We start from the raw sequence: 21,599 nt of genomic DNA on the forward strand, positions 1-21,599 counted from the left end.
CATAAAGATAAGAAACACAATAAGTAAGTCGTACTTTTGGCATTCAATTTGAAAAAACCCAATGCCACATTACCTCGGCAAGATTCAACATCAATCAAAAACACCAGTGAATAATTAATAGTGAAAGTACAAAAAGAAGACTGGTGAATCCTCGTGGATTTGAAACAACAGACCCAGCAGTACAAAACGATAATTCAATTGTGAACTTCCGTTCCTGCAGAAGCAAAGCTTTGAATGCTAAATAATAAGGCTAAATTGCACACTTGTTTCATCTGGCAATGAGATTACTTGAGTGGAATATTCTGGAGAAAAAAAAAACTGTGGAGAGGAAGACAATAATGAGGCAGTAATCGTATTTCTCCTCAGCAGCTTCCATTGTTCTGTTAAAAAAAAAAGGGCTTCTGTTTAGTCTGCTTCAACTCTCATTCCCATCCATCGTTCCATTGAGGAAGATTTTTGCAGAGCCAAGGATAAATGAGAACAATAACATTTGTGCAGCACTCAAATGCATCAAACAGAGATAGGAGAAGAGTGCTATTGTGTCCCTCTGGCTCTCTCTCTCTGGACAATCACTAGATAGCAGCAGTAGCTGTGAGTGCAGCTGCACGCATTCAGAAGCACAGCATCACTCTCCCTCCAAACTTCCTGAATAACTCACAGCTAAACTTCATTTTGCATTTTACTTTGAATGAGTGAAGACAACTTTCTAAAAGTGAAGACTAACATATCAATTAACAGCCTGAGCCTTTTTCCCCCCATTTCGATGGCCCCTGTAAATGAGGAATCCTCAGCGTGGGCCAGCAGGGGTTAAGCTCCCTTTTTGAAGATTATTCTTCCCTTTCCAGTGGACTGGCCCAGACACTAGCCACTCTCTTTTAATCCACCACTGCAGGGCTTTTGATAGCTCCCACTGCGAGTCCTTATTACAGCTCCTGATTAAAACTGAGACACAGAGTGAAAAGAAGACAGATAGGAAATGAGAGTGACAGAAGAGAAGGAAGGGCATGTGCGAGAATTAGAAGCTATTTCAGAAGCAGGAGGCCACATTATACAGCAGCTTTGATTACCTCTAAATCTAACGCTTCAGATTACGTTCGGTTACTCAATATACACTTTTACTCTGCTTGAGCGCAGGCAGAAATAATAAGCTTAAAATTTGCTCAAAGGGGACCCAAAGACCCAAACCTGCAAAATATTTCACTCAAATCTGACGAGAGGGGGGCGCTGGTAGCCTAGTGGTTAGTGGGCGCCCACCATGTATGGAGGCTATAGTCCTCCAAGCGGACAGCCCAGGTTCAAATCCGACCTGTGGCTCCTTTCCTGCATGTCATTCCCTACTCTCTCTCAGCTTTCTGACTCGTCTGCACAGGACGGAGCGGACGATCAGAAGGAAACAAACAACCTTTTCAAAATCGTTAATGTGTGACTATGAACTTGATGGTAACTTTATTTTATTGTTTTACTGACCTATCTATAAATAAAAGCATAAAAAGCCTGAAATTAAACCTTTGATGGGAAAAGTGCTGATAAAAAAATCAAATAAAAAAATTCTTATAAGTCTCATAAGGTTTTCATCCTCAAAGCACTAAAAGCTAAATGTCAGAACAAGACATGGTCCTAAAGTTGATGACAAAACAAGCAAACACAGATTGTCACATTTGCAATAAAAAAGAAACTTAAATCCTACGTAAAGACATCCCAGCGCTCCATTGATCACAACAGGGGGAAAACAATAATAACAGTGTTATCTGGCATTAGCTGCTTACACTCCACCATCTTTTGTATAGCACTTATTGTGCCGTCAAGCCCTCTCAATCACAGCTCCCCTCCGCTCCGATTGTGAAAAGTCTCTGGGATAAAAAAATCTACACATGGCCGTGCTCGCCCCAAAAAAACTTGACATGAATAATTCACAGCCATCTGCCGAGGATCAGCAGCCTGAACGAGACTCAGAAAAAGTGAGGAGGTGCGATTCTCGTGTTTATTTTAAAAACCAAGTCCTTCGCAGAAGCTACCAGCCTGCACCTCAACACTGCAGCAATGACTGACAGAAAGAAAAAGTAACACCCCTCATAATGACCCACTCTAAAAACATGCACGTTAAAGTAAAATGTTTCCTTTTGCCTACACTCTAGGAGGCTCTTCTCTTTTACTTTTGTTCAATGCCTGTGTTGAAAGTTGTGAATTAATGTGAGGATGAAGGGAAAGATAGAAGGAAACACACATGCAAACAAAGAAAAAAATCTATAATCTTAATAAATCGATACTGAGTGATGTGGCATTATTTTTTAAATATTGTAATGTTTGCTTGTTTTGTAATTCAATCAATCAATCGATCTTTATTTTTTTAAAGCGTGAATGCATGACGTCTGTTATCTCAAGACACTTAATAAACAGATCATGGTCTAGATTAGTTATATTATACACAGACACCCAACATGAATCCACCATGAGCAAAGGGCTAAACAACATCTAGCAATGTAACAATGGTATGGAAAAATATTTTTATTTTAACAGGCAGAAACCTCGGGCAGAACCGGACTCATATTGAACAGCCATCTGCTGCAACTGGGATGGGTTTTGAAAGTGGGATGAATGGTAAATGGACTTGAGCTTGTATAGAGCACTTTTCTAGTCTTAAAGCGCTTCTACACCGCATGTCACACCTACACATTCACACACTGATGGCAGAGGTTGCTATGTTGCTGCAGGAGCTGGGGAATGAACCCCCGATCGACTCTACCAACTGAGCCGCCGATAAGAGGGAGAGGCAGAAAGAGGTGACAACCTAACAGGGGCGTTAGTACTGGCGGTGTGTCAGAGCCATGAGTCGTACTAAATACATCGGGGAACAGTGAGCCCTAACCTGAAAACATACCTGCATACGAGCAGACACTAAAACATTGCAGACTCCCAACAGTCTTCTTGCTTCAAGCACGACTTTCAGCTAACAACAACTAGAACACCATGAAAAGGTAGGGATAACTCCAACAAATAAAGTACCAACTCAGACTTGTAAACAATACCAACATCTACTAAACCCAGCATGCGCTTTCTTCCTGGTCGGACTGTTCAGGCCTCAGAGGGTTTTAACAAGCTATACAAGGCCTCCAGCAGCAGACGGCCCCTCACTGTGTTTGTGTTCCAGGCAGGGGAGTCGCTCTGCATGACGATTTATTGACGCAAGATCCCCCCTCAGCCAGGACCTGCCACCGATTACTGCCGCTAGAGAGGCGGGATGGGGGGGGGGGGGGGGTTCCTCGTTGGGATGAGGGAGTTTGTCTGTGTGTGTGTTCTCGCTCCGGCTCCAAGGCCATAAACCCAGTTCCAAAATGCCAAGTAGCATGTCAACATGCCAGCCTTTGCCACCCAAGTTTAAGTCGGACAAAAGGCCTCTTCAGTGCTCTAAAATGGTGGTTCGAGAATGGGAAATGATGATCTGTCATATAAGGGGGGAAAAAAAGACTTAGAAACACTGCACAGACAGGAGGGCGACAAGGGGAAAATGAACTGCTAACAGGACGGCAAATTGAGTAGTGAAAGCTTCATTCTTAATTTCAGAGCTCCTCAAGGGGAAGGAAAGTCTGGTAGCAGAAATGTATTGGCTTGATACCAAATGTCAACAGATCTTTCCAATACCTATTTTCAATGTTGGGAGTTATGTTTGGAAAATTTGGCTTCATTATGAATCATGAGAAACGTATTTTCCAAAAATCGTATTATATTTCTGCCTCAACTGACATAATTTGAACAGTTCAAAGAGGATTTACAGAGCTGAAGTGTGTTATAAAAGCACTGACGATTTGGGATCCAGGTTTTGGATGTTTTTTCCATTATTTCAAAGGTTTATTGGGTATTAGGGAAGGATTATTATCATAGAAGCACAAAAAAAGTCAGATGACGTTGAGGAAATAATCCGGAAAATGACAAGCATACCTCGGGACTGACGGCAGTTCAATTGTCATCCAATAACTTGAGGTTATTTCAAAAATTTCAAATGCTTTGGAGGAAAAAAAATGCACATGGGATCTGAGAATAGACAGAGCAATAAAATTGCTTGAAAATGAGGACAAAAGGAAATCCAAGGTTCCACTTACATAACACAATGTACTACAGAAAAAAAGGAAAGAAGAAGAAAATAAAAGCGCTCGGGATGACCTAAAACATCCTTTCTGACGCACAACATTTGGCTGCAACAACACCATGTCCTTACTCACAGTTCAAGAGAAAAGAAAGTGATGTCAGTAACCCAAATTGTGCCACGCAGGACCACAACATTTAATCAATGGCAGTGACATCATTGGGTTTTAATACGACCAAGACTAAGCTAAAGCATGATGGGTAAGGGAGGAAACAATTGTCCCTTTGTCCACTGTGGTCTGCAGTTGCCAAAGAGGAAAAAGAAGATCTGCATCATGGTTGTGATTTTAGCAAAGAGGGTTGTTGAGTCCAATCAGCCACATGGGGAGCTCTTATTGGTTAAGGTTAAGCACAGCAGGGAATTCATTTTTGAGCATGCAAAAAGAAACCAACTGTGAAATATGATTTATGACCAGAAAACAATACCACATGTGGGAAAGTTGCTTAACAGTGATTAGAACTCGGTCTGAATTTTCTCTGGTCTGTTAGCAACCGCTTCTAGAAACATCATTCTGTTTATCATTTAATGTCCTTTGGCGCCATATTCTGGGAGATACAACAATCTGTTTAACAGTTATCTCAATCAAATTAAACTCTATATAAAGACTGCCTCCCGGTGAATTTGTACAATTTAATATCAATTCTGCAAAAATAGAATCTATATGTTAAACTGACAGTGACCGCTTTTCTCAGATTTAACATCAGGACGGATCTCTGAAATGTGTTTGATACCTACAATGACGCTTTACTGCATCAAGTGTTTTCTTGGGTGCAAATGTAACCACAAATGATATCTGTGACTTCCGTTTGGGATATATGCGCCATGCTTGATTTGGTACTAAATTTCTAAAATGTCAACTCTAACCCTTTCACTCACTCGCCAGAAGCCTTCGTATAAAATGACGAAATAAACAGAGCAAGTTTGGTGTGTTTTCTGAGGAGAAACCAATTTATCAACCATGTCGAAAAAGAATGAGGGATCGGCTTGTCTTCTTTTTTTTTTTTTTTTTTATCTGCTGACATTAAACTTATCTCGTGTTAACTAGGCATGGATGACAGTTCAAAGAAGAGGCGTGCAAATTTGTAAGGAAACTTGTCATTTTGGAGGATTGTGAAGAATACTGCATGCATAAATAAAGCCGATATAATAGCACGGCCATGAAAATAATCATGCACAAGTGAGTGAATGATTATTCACTGGACAATCTACAAATTCTTCTTCACTTAAAAATAAAAAATATGCTCAATACAGTGCAGATTATCTTAGTCAAAATTCCTTCAAACTACTACTACTACTTTTTAACTCAACTGTAGGAGAATTTTAACATGCTGAAGCAACTACACAAGCGTGGAAAGAGTCTTCTTTTTAAATACTTCATTTCTTTTTTTTCCATCTTACCTGTTCGTGTGTGAGAGCTCATTGTTATGGTTGTTGTTGCCAGGCAGATTTGACGAAGGAGCTGAGGTGAGCAGTGAGGGTGTCAGTGCACCTCCTTGGCGGCTGGAGAGACCACCATGTGCCTCCCAGCCAAGTCTCTGCTGCCAGGTGGAAGCGTCAGGCCGAGGAGGGACAGAGGTGGAGTTGTTTCTTAAGGCTTCATCACTCTGAGCCACAGGTGGAAACCTCAGCGGTGTGTTGTGGCAGGATTTCTTCCAATAAAACGGTGGGGCTGTGTGAGGGTGAGGCAGGAAAAAAATGTTCCATGTAGAGGGTTATACTGTACATTAATAAACAGACATTTTAACTTTCATACTTAAAGACACATGAAACATAAAATAAAATATTTTCAATCAGAGGTCATCATGGGATGTTATTGCACACAAACTCCTGTTTTTACCTCAGGCAAGAGAGGAACAATACTAAACACGATCACATTTTAAATGAATATTAATCCCATCTGTTGACCGGACGATAACATCATGTTTTTATTTCGCTGTAAATGTTTTTCACAATAGTGAAGTATGTTGTACTATCATGAATCATATCGTTTTACGTTAATATTATGGGATACAAACAACATCAGAAAAAAGGGGCTTTTGATGAAAACTAGCTTTTCAGCTTCCTTGAGTGCATTTACATCTTTTAGCTCTTGATATTGTCCCTCTTACAAAAAATATGTTCAATTAAGCGACTTGCTGCCTGAGTTAAGTGTTTAATGTGTAGGCTCAGCTGTCAGCTTGAGTGTGGCTGCCAAGGTGAGGCTACCAGTCACAGCCGAAGTCATCAATTGAGAAAACCTGAAATGAAGTTACAAGAAAACCTGTCAGGTTGTGCTGTGCTTCGACTATGGATGCATTATAGCTGCCACTGGCAATTTTCAAATCATTAGAGGCAAAGGAGAGAGGATTTAAGGTAATGAACTCATGATATAAAAAAAAAAAAAGGACAGAGCAGTGCTTAAAGAGATCATAACTATAATCAGTGATCGGAAATAGTCAGCAGTTTTATCAATATTTTACAGAATATCCTACCTGTAAAACAATTTCACCAGTACCCGAGGTTTCAGGATTAAGGGGTAACATTTCAGTTGAAAAACAGGTTCAATAGTGTCGGTCATCAGGCGTTAAACAATATGCATGTTTTTAAAAAGCACTTGATAACATACTTAAAGATGCACAAGTAAAGAAATCAGAATCAGTATGGGGATGGAACACAGTATGTTATCAGACCCTCTCTATCATACAGCAGAAAATTACTCTTTAGACAAATATAAGGCTCTTTTTTGTCTTTTTAGAGATTTATTTTTGGGCTTTTATAGGAGGGACAGGACAGTGGATAGAGTCTGAAATAGGGGAAAGAGAGAGCGGGGAATGACATGTGGGACAGGAGACACAGGTCAGACTTGAACTCGGGCCGCTCGCTTCAACGACTACAGCCTCTGTACACGGTGCGCGCGCCCTAACCACTTGGCCAACCGCGCTCCTGAATATCTCTTTTTTGATGCTGAAAAACAATCATTAGAAGAGTACATTTGTTGGTTTAAATTGTGGTCTAGAAAAAGTTATCATGCAACACTGCTCCCTCCAAAGGTTTGTTTCACATTTCTGTTTGTTTATTGAATGAATATGGTTTCACTTGAAGCATCTGGATTAAGTAAAATCCCAGCATGTTTACATAATGGCAATGCCACAGCTAACAGTGCAAGTCTCCATCAACATTGTAACCACACCCAGTCAGGCAAAAATTGTCAATGTGGTCTGAATCAAAACACAGAAAAACATACAAATCGATTTAAAGCTTTGAATAACACTAACCCTGTCTTGACTTCCACAGCTTGCACGGTTATCTGCTGCAGTCAGTGTGTTAATAAAAGGCTCTTCACTGTAGCAGGGTCTGTAGTGAAATGCAAACAGAGACTTCCTGGAGGCTTAAGACTGACATCAGAGTCCATAACAGACAAGACAGACAAAGAAAATGTTTCATAGTGTCTGGTGTGATATGCAATCAAAACTGCAAGGAGTATGTAAACACACACACACAGACACACACACATGCAGGGAAGCCTCTGGCAATTCAACCCTAACCAACAGAAGCTCAAACTCACCTCTGTCACAGAACAGGTGTCAACAGACCTGAACACAAACAAGAGGTAATGAGAGCTGCAATCAATCACTGGAAAATACCACAGAGGCCACAACAATATGTATGTGCTGCCTTCAAGTCTCACTCTAAAAACAAATACACACAGCACACATTCTCTTTGTTGTTGCTCGTACTTTTAAAGCTGCTGAACTGAATTACTGTCAAATGAATGAGTTCAAGGGAAAGAAGGTGCAAGCATTGCGTGGCCAAAGAAAATCTGATGGAAACAATCCCATGAGTAAATGTGGTTAAGCTCATTCCTTTTCCTGGTCCGTGCAGAAATAAGGAATGTTAAGATATTTGAAGTTTTTTTTTTAATCCACCAAAGAATTCGCTTCAGTTTTGCCCTCAAACAATGACGTGAAAGTAGAGTTTATTTGGATACTTATTTTTGTCCAGACCGATACTGACTTCAGACACGAGTGCATTTACAAGTTATAAAAAAAAAAAACTGGTGGACACACCCAGATTGCCGGCATTTTTTCATTTTGAATATCATTACAGTCACTCCTAGCACCACATGACTTCGTCTGTAATGGTAATACTCTAATTCACCTGATTCTGTGAAGCTTTTCTATTGGTCGGTGCAGTCCTCAAACTTTTTCCTTCATCCTCCCCTTTGGAGGGGGAAATTTGTTCACGCCCACCCATACTAAGAAATTGAAAAGCTGAAATGTATTAAGACATTAACATTGTGAACATTCATTTCCCCATTAAGTATGTGTGTGCAAACACAGAAATTAATATTATATAATTACCTCATACCAACTCATCATATCTACTACAAATTCAGATGGCAGCTGTAGTGATGAGTGTGTGCATCCTCATCATCTGTCATTTCCTCTATAATGTCCCTCCTTTTAGGCCAGGGGCAAAATGAACTGAGTGTAGGTTTAAATGTTTGGTTGACTGTGTTTCAATCATAGCTGTCTGTTAAAGTGTTGCATGTTTCATACAATACTTTGATGACCAGAAGAGTTGATGGCTGAGGTATGAGGTGTCAGAGAATCTGTCAGTGTGTGTCGACTGGAGGGCAGCAGTGCTATTTGCAGGTCCGGCCGACTATTTTTGTTAAAGGAGTCGTCTGTCACCCAAGAATTCCGACTGTGCTTTTACAGCTTGTCACACTATGTCAGCAATGACCACAGGCATTTAGTCCTCTCACTTTCTCCCTTTGCCACACACATACAAACACAAGGAACAGACCATGTGCAGCTCAGAGTGAAGCCGAGTTTGCCCTTTTTCTGACACCATCAACCTGTATATTTTGGTACCAGGCAGAAGTCAGCTATGCTTGCGCAGCTTTTGAATGTCCCTTTAATACAATAAATATTTCCTGCAATTAAAACTTCTCATCAGGGATCCTATGAAAACAAATCTTTGTAACACTGCAGGTGTAAGTGTGCGTCTCAGGACCGTTAAATTGATACCTGCATATCTTCATACCTCACGTTTAATTTCCTGACAATCGAGATTGGATTAGATTTATTCTTGTCGTGCAGCAAAGTTAGAACTTGGAGACGTTGCTTGCCACTCAACAGGAAAACAACTCTCAGGACCCTTTAATGGACTTCATTTCCCAAGCACTCCAAGCGGTGCCGGGAGTAATCACGAAGGCATAAAAATAACATTTGGTCGGGCAGCGAGCAGTAAACAACAATTAAGAGACCCCTTGCATAGCTCATAAAATGAATCATTGAAAATGCACTTGTGCCATGGAGACAGCTTCAGCCTCTCAGCCCTAATTGTCTATGAATTATTAAGATAGAGAGTGGGATTACTCCATGCCAATATGCTGCTGATTGACATGTTCCTGATTTTCTTTGTTGTCTGCAGAAATAGTTGAGTATTTACAGAGAGCAATTATAGAGGGGAAAGCCCCAAAGGAAAATGATTGTATCTCCTTGCTTCCATGCAGAGATAGAATACCGTGATGGGTCTAGACTCTGATTGGTTCAACTGAGGGCATCCACATCTAAATGGAGGGAGACTTAAAGGGCCCATATTATGCTTTTTCTGATTTTATATGCTCTTTAGTGTGTTTTCCAAGTGTCCTGTGCATGTTTAGTCACATCTATTTGCAAAAATTGAAAGTCCGCGGAAACGCGGCTTCTCCTACGTCCTCCTGTTAGCTGTAGCATTAGCCGCATGTAACGCTCGGTTCTAGCCCCCCTTGAAAAAAATGTGCCAGTCCGACGTCATTGTCAGTGTGAGATCACTGATCTAAGCCCATTGGCTCGTTGTGGCAAGCCCTGCAGCTCATGTTGCACGCCCGTTAACTTCTGTAGCGACGCCCACGATATGCCGTAGTCTGCGGTAGCACAGTAGTGCTAAGGTGCTCATGTTTTTGCTCCCCAACCCTCGGAGCCAGAGTGGCTGAGCGACTGATCAATTACGGCAGAGCCGAGAGGCCGACCAATCAGATCAGACTTGGCACACGTGGGGACTCTGAACGTGGGCACTTCAGAGCCTTAGAGAGAGAGTCAGAAGCGAGCCGGTGCATGGAGCGGCAGTACATGAAAACAGATACTTTTTTCAAACTTTAGTTATTGTGAACGTACTTTAGTAAGTACATAGATTAAATATACGAACCCCAAAAAGGGCATAATATGGGCTCTTTAAACTCAGTGTGACACAGGTGACATGATAAGGGTAAAAGAAGGTGAGCTGGAGATGCAGGGTACAGGGGAGTGAGAGAGCTCTGTGTAGCATGAAAGAACCTGCTGTAACATGATACTATGCTGCTTGTTCATGTCTGTCAGTGAACAACGCTAGTTATGACCACAGGACATCACATCAACCAGCTTTGTGCTGAACGGGGACAAGACGACGAGCACAGACATTGAGTGGGACAGGGGGATCAATTTTCTTGTCACAGAGCCGTGACAGCATGGGTACACTTCAGCCTTTTTCTCATTTTTTTCCTTAATTCATTTTCTCATCTCCTCACCTTGGTCCCTCCCAGCTGAGATGCCAGCAAAGGAGGGAAAGAAAGGACATGAGAGCCCCTTTTACACATGAAATCCTGACATTTTTCTTCATAATTTCAGGACATTCAGAACCTGACATTCCCAGAATTGGCTTTTGCAAATGCATCTCACAATGGGAGATTATTATAGTCAGTCACACTCTCACAACTCAAAATACTAGTTTAGGGGGGGCACCTGGGTAGAGAGAGTATGGCTGCAAGACCACCACTCTAAGGTCGCTTCTGGCAGCCTGCAAAGGAAGTGGCCTGAGAGGTGAGGACTGCAGCCAGACTTTCTTGCATGGGTACAGCTGGCAGGAGGAGGAGGAGGAGGAAACTTCTGAAATGGTGATTGTTTCCGTGTTAACAACACCACAACGCACAAAAGTGCATTTTTGCAATACATGCAATAGTAAGACAAATGAAGCAAGCCGTAAAGACCATCAAGCAGAGAAACTCTGCTCAACATGAAGGATGTCATCACCCCAACCTCTTGCTCGCAGACATTTCATTACCTGCTGTGTTCACACATCAGCTCATCCAGACTTCTTGCAGTCTTATATACAAAAAGCCTGGCAGGTAAAAAGTCCACAAGAATAGATTTGGCAGTTTGTGTTCATGCATGCACCACTATCAGACAATGTCTGCAAAAATTTCAGAGTACAGTGAATGTTTGAAAGACGACAAAATAAGACGGCAGCGTTTCACACTTCTGTTATTTTAATATGTCGATTAAATATATGCGTCGCAAAGCGGCATTATCCGTCATTACACTGTTGTATCTTGTGATTTTTAAAACAACGGTCGTAAAAAATGTTTTGCGTACTTATGTCTGGTTTTTATAGTCCAGCTCAGTAAGTTGTCATATCCTCCTCTTTTCACATTACTCCCTCCTCTGCACTTTGAGAATTGAGATATCCTTCAATTTGGATTAAAGAGACTGATTTATGGATCACAGGCAGGAGGAAGAAATGGAGAGAGAAGATGAGGAGGAGTATGGCTGTGTGACACGCCAGCCTCCACCTGTAAGCCCTCACTGTTTCTCTTGGGGAAGGTATCTGCTGTCGTGATTTCCCTTACTGCAGGGAGTGATGATGTCAGAGCCATCGTGTAAAAACATGAACTATTCTGCTGTGCTGTATCCCCATGCAAACACACTTTAATTCATAAGCCTAGTAGTGAACTGAATATTTCAAAGTGGAAAGCAAACATATGACACACAAAATTATACTACTGTGCTTGAAACCTGTCGCTTCATTAAAGTTGTGCATGAATGCTAATGTAGCTAACACATTGTTCCAAATTAAGTCACATTAAAACACACCTGTAATGAAGTGCAAGGCTAAGTGCTTGTTTGGATTGTAAAGCTTTAGAACAAATTGATGAACAGTCAAAGCTGACTGAAGAGATAGAGGACACAGTAGAACATTGCAGGCTTGTTTCATAAATGTAAAACCTCAGTGATGTTTTTTTTTTAGCTTTGCATCACACTGTTTACACAGCTGTTCAGTTCAATATCAATAAAGCACTGCAGATGTGTTCAATGGAAAATGGCTTTAAGTGCACACAAAAAGCATGCCTGAAAATCTCCCTTAAGAAATTTTAAATTGGACTTAAAAGATGTCAACATCTTTACTTTTACTTTACTTTTTGGCAATGAAATGCAAAGACGTTTCACAAGGCCATGCAGGAAAACACTCAAGTATTACTCTACAACTTAGTTGACTTGCGTTATTTTTTATTTGTGAAGTGCTGTGTTCACTGTTTCTCAAGACTGAAGTAGAATAAAAGGGCTCTGTGTGATATACATTTAGAATTCTGTTTATGTTAATAGACAAACACTTTTGTGTTTCCCTGTCAACAGAAGACCATTTATTCTTGGACAAATAAAAGGCAGGAAGGAGCATCTTTCCGCGTAGGATACCAAGTTCTATTAATTACAAAAGCCAACTCAACTTCCCTTTCCCCCCCCTACTCACATTCTTTTAATGTCACTGTCACTCTTTACCCACATAGCATTTCCACTCTCTAGCTGTAATACTCATTATCCATTTCACAGTTTCATAAATTTCATTTCTTTCCTATAATTATTGTTTCCTACTGAGAGCCCCTATTTTTAGTTATGGTGTTAAGTTATTTATCACACAAAAGAAAGCAAATGTATGATTTGCTTTTACTTAAAAATATATATATATATATATTGGTGATAAGGTGAACAAACAAAACAAGAATATATAGACATGATGATGATGATTTGCTTGTAAATCAGTGTAAATCTTTTATTTATTTATGGAGGAAGCGCTGACTCTTTGTGTTCTTGGAACTTAATAGTTCAACACATTTGGGCCTCAAAACCTTTAGCATGTAATACAAACAGTGCTCTATTTTTGATGTGGCACTTCATTAAAATCAGATGTTTGGATATATAAAGGTATATTTATAAGTATAAATAATTATTATATATAGGAATTTTGATTTATGAAAAATAAAATTTGGTGAAAAAATGCTGAATGAATAAAAATAATTGCAACCTTTCTAATGTTATGTTTTTTTGGGTCTTGCACCAAAACCCCAAGATAAATTCCTTGTTTGTGTAAATGTACTTTGCAAAAACACATGTTCCTGATTGTTATTCTGAGATTATGAACAAGCTCCCATTGTCACTTTTGTCTTCGAGTGATTTCATTAAAAAAAATCAAATGAAATCCATTATAATACATGAAGTTACAAAGTTTCAGCAGATGGCTGTTCATCATGAGTCTGGTTCTGCCCGAGGTTTCTGCCTCTTACAAGAAACTTCTCCCTTGCCACTGTAACTTTGCTAAATGTTGCTCAGTGCTCATGATGGATTCATGTTGGGTCTTTGTAGATAATATAACAAAGAGTAAGGTCTTATACCTGCTTTTTGTGTATTGAGATAACACTTGTAATGAATATGTGCTATACAAATAAAGATTGATTGATTGATTGTTTCATGTTTCCTCTGTGCATGTAAAATAATTTTCTTTTTTTCTCCTTATTTGGTGTAAGGCAAACAGATCCTGAAGAGGAAGTCATCAAGGGAATGGTAAATGGAATCCTACCAGTCGTGGAAGATGTTAACAAACCCATTCAGGCTTCCTATAACGATTTTGCTGTTGTAAAAGGTTGCCATATGGTTCCTGTGCAATCTACCCAACACTTTGTGAACCTGATGGGATTAGTGTTATGCTGAACCCTGACTATCCAAGAGACTTGAAATACACCTTTGAGGTGATTCAGCACCTGTTCATGGGAATAGGGATAATAAGTTGCTCAGATAAGAGGGATGTCTTTTAATGTTTTTTAAACTGTTGCACTAGTAGGTAGTAAGAGCAAAGAAAAGTCTGACCCTTCGATGTGTTGCACAGATTATTTTATGTTGTCAGGCTGATCTCTGTTGCAATATTTGTAGCTTGTACATCAATAGACGGAGTGGACATTTGATTCATATGAATGTCTGTTTTTCATTTCTGATTGTTTTGCTCAGTTGTAAGGAGGTGTGTCAGTAATGACACTAATTTCTCTTGTTATGTTGTTGAGCAACCATGGACACTGAAGAATGTCATGCTGTCTGACATATGAGCAAGTTTCTCAGTTAAATTATTGTTTCTGTGTTTTACTGCAGCTACCCTGAACTCTTACTCTCTTGTGGACTCTGTTGAACAAGTCCGTTAGTTGTTTTTCATGTCAAACACTGTTTAATTTAGTTTAGTTTAGTAGCACATTTTTTTGAAAGAAGAATCAGACAGAAAATAAATAAAATAAATAAATAAAACACATGTGCAGGTGAGGTAGAAACCCATAAGGGCTTATCAGCTTATCAGTGCTAATTCAGTTTATGAGCAACGCTAAACAAGAGTAACAGTTTGTCTGAGCATGAAGCTGTTTTTGTCACGTTTAACCTGTCAACATGCAGTGACACACTTTTTTTTATTTTAAAGTAAAACTGAACACTCGAGTGTGGGTTATAGTTGAAAATTAAACCTTCTGGAGGATTAAATAAAATCCCAGTTTTGTAGTAAGAGAAATAGAAAAACAGCCAATGAGAGTATTTTATATCTTTTTCGAAAACTTCACTTGCCAAGGGGCAATTGAGGCCAGTGATCTGAAATGATGAAATGGTAAGTGTGGGGTAGGGAGGCAGGACAGTTTGCACAATCCTGCTGGTTGAGTGTGCCTGTGCACCACAGGGTCCTGTCACCAAGCTCGTACCCAACACAGCAGTGCCATTAATAGACTCAATTAGTGACCATTAGCGTGACATCCACAACATGTCCACAAACAAGGATGTCTTTCCCAATTGCTAACTCTTCCAACACTTGCTCACTGAGCTCTGGGACCTAGGATGGGTTCAAAGTCAGGACAAGGTCCGGCAAATCACAAAGGAGCTAAAACGGGTTTATTATCGGAGTTGTGAGTTATGAGGGGTGAATCTGGGAGACTGATTCGCAGTCATCAACTCATTGGGCGACCACAAGGATCAACACAAGGATTCATCAAGCCTCAAATCACATCAGTTGAGGCTGAGAGCCTCTGTATAGCTGCCCATTAAATGCTCTGTGCACTGCTTTGAATCTTCCTCTTGTCTACTTTTACTGTGTCTCTGTTCCCGGGCCAATATCCAGCTTCCTGTCTGTTATTAAGTTGCACAAGGGTAAACCCAATGAGAAAGACAAAATGAATAATGATTTATCTCAATGGCCATTGTGTTCTATGTTTATTTAATCCAACAAAAAAAAAAACAGGCAATGGCCCAGGTCTAAATATTTGGTTGGTAGATGATTGGCATTTGGCAATGAAACAGATTCCCCAAAGTCTTCAAACTGTATCTGTGGACCCTCAAACATTGCGTGTAATAACGAGGCAATCAAATGAACCTGGACTGAGAACAAGGATGCAATAATATGCTGATTACACTGTGTTAAAGGGAAGACTCTGCCAAGAAGCGTACAAATTTCTGCTGTGTGAACGCGTCTATGCGTTAAAGCATCCCGTCACCTTATTTGTCCCTGAGCACAACAGTGCCATTAATAGACCCCATTAGTATCCATTAGCGTGACAACATCCACTAAATGTCCACAAACAAGCAAGCTCTCCCAATGCCAGCCTGTGCTAAATGGTGGGATGAAGTTGGAATGTCAGGCCTGGACCCTACAAATCACGATGCAACTGAGCTAAATAAGCTTATTAATGTGATTACAAGAGGCAAACTTAAGGACAAGTAAAGAACAAGAGTTAGGTGTTACACAACTTTGGTGAAGTTTTAGCCTTACACTCTTAAGGGCTCCATTTGATCCAGAGAGCATCAGTTTGATGACGAATGTGTTTAAAAAAAAGGAACAAGCCCATGAGAGCCCGTATTAATCAGGAATTTTCCAAAGACAGACTCTCTTTAACTCTTTCATGTCTCATTAATCAGCTCTTAATAATTTGAGACTGTCTGATACTGCTCTTCGTTACAATAAACCTTTTGTATGTCAAACACTCAAATTATTGAAAAAAATCAGTCAGTAAGTTCTCAGTGTGCTGTAATTGTGGTATAAGACGCAATGAATGTGACCTCAATATGAAGCTGTATTCTATGCACTCGGGAACACTTGAGAACAGGATTCCCCTGAAATCTTCCTTTGAGTTACTTCTTAACATATGTCCCTCACAGCATGAAGTTTTCCCTGTCAGGCGAGATCTCAGGAGGCAAGACATGACTTTAAAAAGATGCTGCCCGAAAGATAAGATTGAAGACAAAGCAACAGAGTGCCAACCCTATAATGTCAGTTTTTTTTTTTCCTTCACAGAAGATCATACCTGTTGTGCACTGGCCACGTGATATGAACACCATTCCTCTGTCCACTCACTCGTGGTGACGTTTCCTAAATATCCTGACGCTTTCACACATTAGCTCAGATTTAATTCTGAAATTTTACAAGGGGGCAGGCAGGGTTAAGTCACGGACAGGGGCTAAGTCCCTTTGCATTCATGCAAGCAGCTCACCCCAAATATTTCGGACAATTTTCACAAGTTTGTGAAAGTGAGAAAACAGCTTCAGTAGTTCAATAACAGGTGGGTACTTCACACACATTTGGTGTCTGTCTTGTGACACAAACGGGTAAAGGTGCAAGAACATGAAGGCCAGCACTTTTACATTGGTTTAATTTGCCATCTAGATATTGCTGCTCAGTGTCACAATACATTTCTGGCTGACAATGCGGGTAGTAAAAAAAAAAAGTGTGTCAGTGTGTGTGTGCCATCCAAAGTTACAGATGAAATTAAAAAGTTTATCTTAAAAGAACTAATTTTATTGCGTAGTGAATATCAGGCTGCATTGACGTCTACAACAAGAAAAGCAAAGGATGGAGAGCTGAAATGAAATGAGGCGTCGCACAAGAGAATTTAAATTGCTCAATCATAATAAGTGAAAGGTGATAGCAGCAGCACTGATTTTACTGTGTGACTCTGAAGTGTTGCAATGCAGTTATGGGATAATAGTTTCTGTTAGACATGGAATTTAATTAGTTTGAATAATGACCTATGTGTCATTATAAATCCTATAAAACACAAAATGCTTTAAAATATCCCCATATTATTCTGACTATTGTGCTTATATGCATATAAATCTGACAAGATATTATCAGTAGACACTTTAGTGCCACAAAGTGAACACACATGCAAACCTAAACAGAAGGTTGTTCCTTTAATTTACTGCAGAAGTTTTTTCTAAATGAGATAACTGGCTTTGACTGCATTAATCTCATCACATCTCTTAAAGGAGCAATATGTAGGTTATCTAATGAATCCAATTATAAAATGGCCTTAATGTATCATCAGACATTAAGGAAACATACTATGATGACATGCTGGTTTCTCTGACAACAACGCAGCAGCCAGTATGTCCTCCTTCTAGATTCCGGTCCTGAATGGTCTGTGACTAGAGAAGGGAGGCAGTTTTAAGGCACCCCCAAATGGCTGTTTGGACGCCCCTTGGTTCTCAAATATGAGACCACTAGAACGGCAAACCAACAGGTGTTGCAGCGATGGAAGCGGGGTAGCGAACTGCTGGTTCAGATAATAAATGATTCCGACTGACCTAAAAAGCCTCTGCATGTTTATAATAGGCTCTAAAACCACACATGGTTAAATACTGGAGATGCTTGTGAAAAATGGAGAGAGGTTAGAAAACTGATGCAGAAGTGGCTAAACGCTGAAGCTCCTGTGTCAGTGACCTGGCAACCCACGTGCGCATTGACTCATGGAGGAGGATGCTGGGGGAGACAGCTCTCTCCAATGTTTTGAATTTGGACTGCAGTACCCATTTTAAACACTAGGTGTCAGAGTTACATATTGCTCCTTTAATGTAGGCCTGATCTCTGATGGCCAAATGCATTTTGTGATTTAACTGCGTCATAACACCTTCATTTAGGTGCATGCATGTAATTTCAAACTTTCTAACAAATGAAATTGAAATATCTCTGGTTACGGCCTGTTGCTAAGAATTTGGAGCGGAGGAGCTTCTTTCTATGGACTTGATTATTTTTTTTTATGTCAGCCTCAAAGACCACAATGAAAGTGCAGCTGCAAGACATGCTGCACATTCCACTAATAGCATATCCATAAGTCAGTGAACAGAGACGGATCGACAACATATTAATGTCAAAATAACTCCTGGACTGAACATTACAAACCACCAAGTAGTGGTGCAGTCTGCAGTGCCAGAAATATTATAGGCAACATTTGAGGAACAAAGACACACACACACACATCAATAATACTGCTATACCTGCGAAAACAAGCATGTTATTACAGGAACTGAGTCATTTAATCAAATACTGTATAAGGACAATAAAAAAAGGCATTTTTACTTTCATTTATGAACTGCTTCTTGAACTGTATTCAGTATTCTTCTATGATGGATTTCTTAATGTGTACCATATAATAGTGTGCCCTGTGAGTCTCTAAATAGGTTCTTGCATTTAGTCTTTGATCACAAAATCTACTGTACGACATTCTTTGTTAAGATCATCAGTTTTTTTTAAATATGAAACTCCAATGTTAATATCCTAACATGATGCTGTGTCATCGGTGACAAACAAGTAAATGTGGCTAAATTCAACAACATACAGCAAGAACGTAGAACTTCTAAGCAAATCATGTTGATCTGATTGAACCATAGAGACACATATTACATTTCTCATGGATTAACACTGAATCACTGATCGTTCCACTATCTCCATTATGATAATTAAAACGTCAGCAGATAAACAGATACAAATGTGTCCCATTGGCAAGTTACAGACTGCCAGTGAAGGACAAAATGCCAAGTTGAAAAGAAGACCATATCAGACGCAATGTCAACAAAGACGCTTTGCCTCTGCTCCAATCAGAGTGCTGCTCTCAGAACAGTCATTCTTCAAGAGGAGAACCTTGAGTCATTTTTTTTAGAGGTCTGCAATGACCTTGTTCCTGTGGGGCCTGCAGTTTATGAGCGTGCAGCAGCAGTCCTCCAGAGCTGGTATTGCTGAGGAAATAGTTTCCGCTACTGAAAGGTTTAAAGGAGTCTGAGCAGAGCACAGGCAGAGTCCTGCTACTACTCCCCTGAAGTCAGATTCTCACTACACAGTTAAGGGGAAAGTAAGGGAAACTCTAATGACAATATCGAGGGAAATATTGTACTTGTGTGTGCACCACTTGAAAAAAAATTGTTTTCGTTCAGTGTAGGAGCTAAAGCTACACCAAAGTCATAACCTGTAGGATTTTTCCAATCGAGACCAAATGGGTTTAAACAACGTTGGACTTGACAAATATGGACCATACACATACTGACAATTATATTTATAAATCTGAAAGTCCTAACGGTATGATTTCACTTCTTTAAAAATATGTTTGAAGATAGTTCACTAAAGGAATCTACAAATTAAGTCAAGATTTAATCAGTAAATCCAGGCCTATAGGTCAAGCATGCTTTACCTACTTTATTCCTATTTTGGTGGGGAAACCCTATTAGCCTTTACATGGGGAGTGGGGACCTCCCCCCCCCCCCCCATAGCCTACAACAAGAACTGCTGCAATATCTAAGAATCGTTAATACTAGAGTAAGGGTCCCTCATCCTACCCTCTTCTGTGTACAAATGCCTTCTTCAACCTCGTCTTGTGTTTACGCTTCATGAAGACACACACACACGCACGCACGCACGCGCGCAAACACACACACACACACACACACACACACACACACACACAAACAACAACAACTTTCCCTGTAATTTAAAGAAATGTGCGTGTGTAGCTTGGTGGAGCGCTTACGTTGTGCTACTAAAGGACAACTTTCTCTGCACCGATACAGTTCCTCTTAACGTGTGACGTAAGTTACAAGGAAACAAACATCGGTTACTGGGCGACGAAATTCCCTGGAAAACATCTGGTAACTCTTTACACCGACTGTAAAGGAAAAATACATGACAACGGACGGTCGCTGTGCAGCTGTGCCATCTTATCAGAAAAGTGTAAAGTTTTGAAGAAATACAAGTATGTCGACATGACAGCTTCTGTCAGTCAGCTTTCAAACGACGTGAGCTAACAACGAGAATTGAAAGTCCAACTTAAAAACGAGCAGCCACAAAAAAAACAAGTTGACAGTCTTTTAACTCCACTCCAAACTGAATAACGCTAAACAACATTATTGCGCAACACTTAACAGCTTTTTTTTTTTTTGCTTTTTTTTTTACACGGAATATAACGAAACAAACTCTCAGAAAAAGTCAAGTGTTGTAGCCACTGAGTTTGACTTCGAGGAGAACAGCGCAGAAACTTGCTTCAAGGTAAACAAAGTTATAGAGGTGGGGTGGGGGGGTTTCTACACGTTCAAGCCAAAAGAGGAAGACAGACAAATAAATAGTAGTACCTGAATTTAGCTCCCAAGCAGATGGCTTTCTCACAGTCTTCTCGAGCATCCAAACAGCAGGGTTTTAGGACCCGTCGGTACAGTAAAAAAAAAAAAAAAAAATCATTCAGCCTACAGCTTCGCCATACTGACTTAATCACGTGTCAGGCGACCTCCTGTATTTCCGTGGGAGGCGGGGTCCGCCTGCAGGACAGAGTGACTGACAGATGAGCCAGAAATCAGATCATGTCAGTGAGAGTTGGACGCGTAAAGAAAGCCCGATTTCCATGTTTATGCAGACGATAAGCCACAGATGTGCAGGCTGTCTCATGCTGTCTGTGTCCTCCGCCCAAAGATCGCCTTTAGGCTAATATAGGATAAAACCTATAACATATAACAGGCTACATTGAGCGTTACATTTTTTTTCAATTGACATGTTTTTGGTTCATGAAATCCATCCTTTACTGATTTCCCCTGATGCTTCTAAGGACTAGCCTATATTAAACTTGTAGGCTACTATAAAGTACTAGCCTGCTACTGAAATATTATCCTCATGTGTTAAAAAGGAAATAAGAAAAGTGTCTGTGATACTTTATTTATGTTCCAATAAAATATCAACATGATTTCACTGGAACTCAACCAAAAAAAAAAAAAAAACAGTTTTAATACCTTTGAAACCTTCAAATTTGTATTTTTTTCTCTTCAAGATGGCCTATCTGTTAAAAAGCACTTCGCTCGATCAGATTTGATTGACAGTTTGGTCTCTCTGGCAACAGAATGAAACGTTTGCATCATAATAATCAGACCATAATCACAAGCAGCCGTGCCAGAAATACAATTTCACTTTAGTCACAAGTGGTTTTCAAAGCCGGAGAGTTATACGTTTTGACAAGTAATTATCTCCTCCATGGCGACTAGTTGCTGCATTGCAACATGACTGCAGAGTCTCTATAATGCTTTAAGTTGATCAAAGTTAATCCAAATAAAATCCAAAATGAGTGCAACACAACAGA

The 21,599-nt window shown here is 40.0% G+C and overlaps 1 protein-coding gene across 2 annotated transcripts in view; it reads right to left on the reverse strand.

The window, feature by feature from the left end:
- hdac4 (histone deacetylase 4) overlaps nt 1-20,695 on the reverse strand; it is a 130,366-nt gene extending 109,671 nt beyond the window's left edge. For both annotated transcript variants that reach the window (XM_065961951.1, XM_065961952.1), the window contains exons 1-2: nt 20,608-20,695; nt 5,540-5,810 (exon numbers count right to left, since the gene is read on the reverse strand). In XM_065961951.1, coding sequence (XP_065818023.1) covers nt 5,540-5,561 — 22 coding nt within the window. In that variant the 5' untranslated portion in view covers nt 5,562-5,810; nt 20,608-20,695. The remainder of the gene's footprint in view (nt 1-5,539; nt 5,811-20,607) is intronic.
- Between the last annotated feature and the right edge of the window lie 904 nt (nt 20,696-21,599).

This window comes from Labrus bergylta, chromosome 13 (genome assembly GCF_963930695.1).
Source record: "Labrus bergylta chromosome 13, fLabBer1.1, whole genome shotgun sequence".
NCBI lineage: Eukaryota > Metazoa > Chordata > Actinopteri > Labriformes > Labridae > Labrus > Labrus bergylta.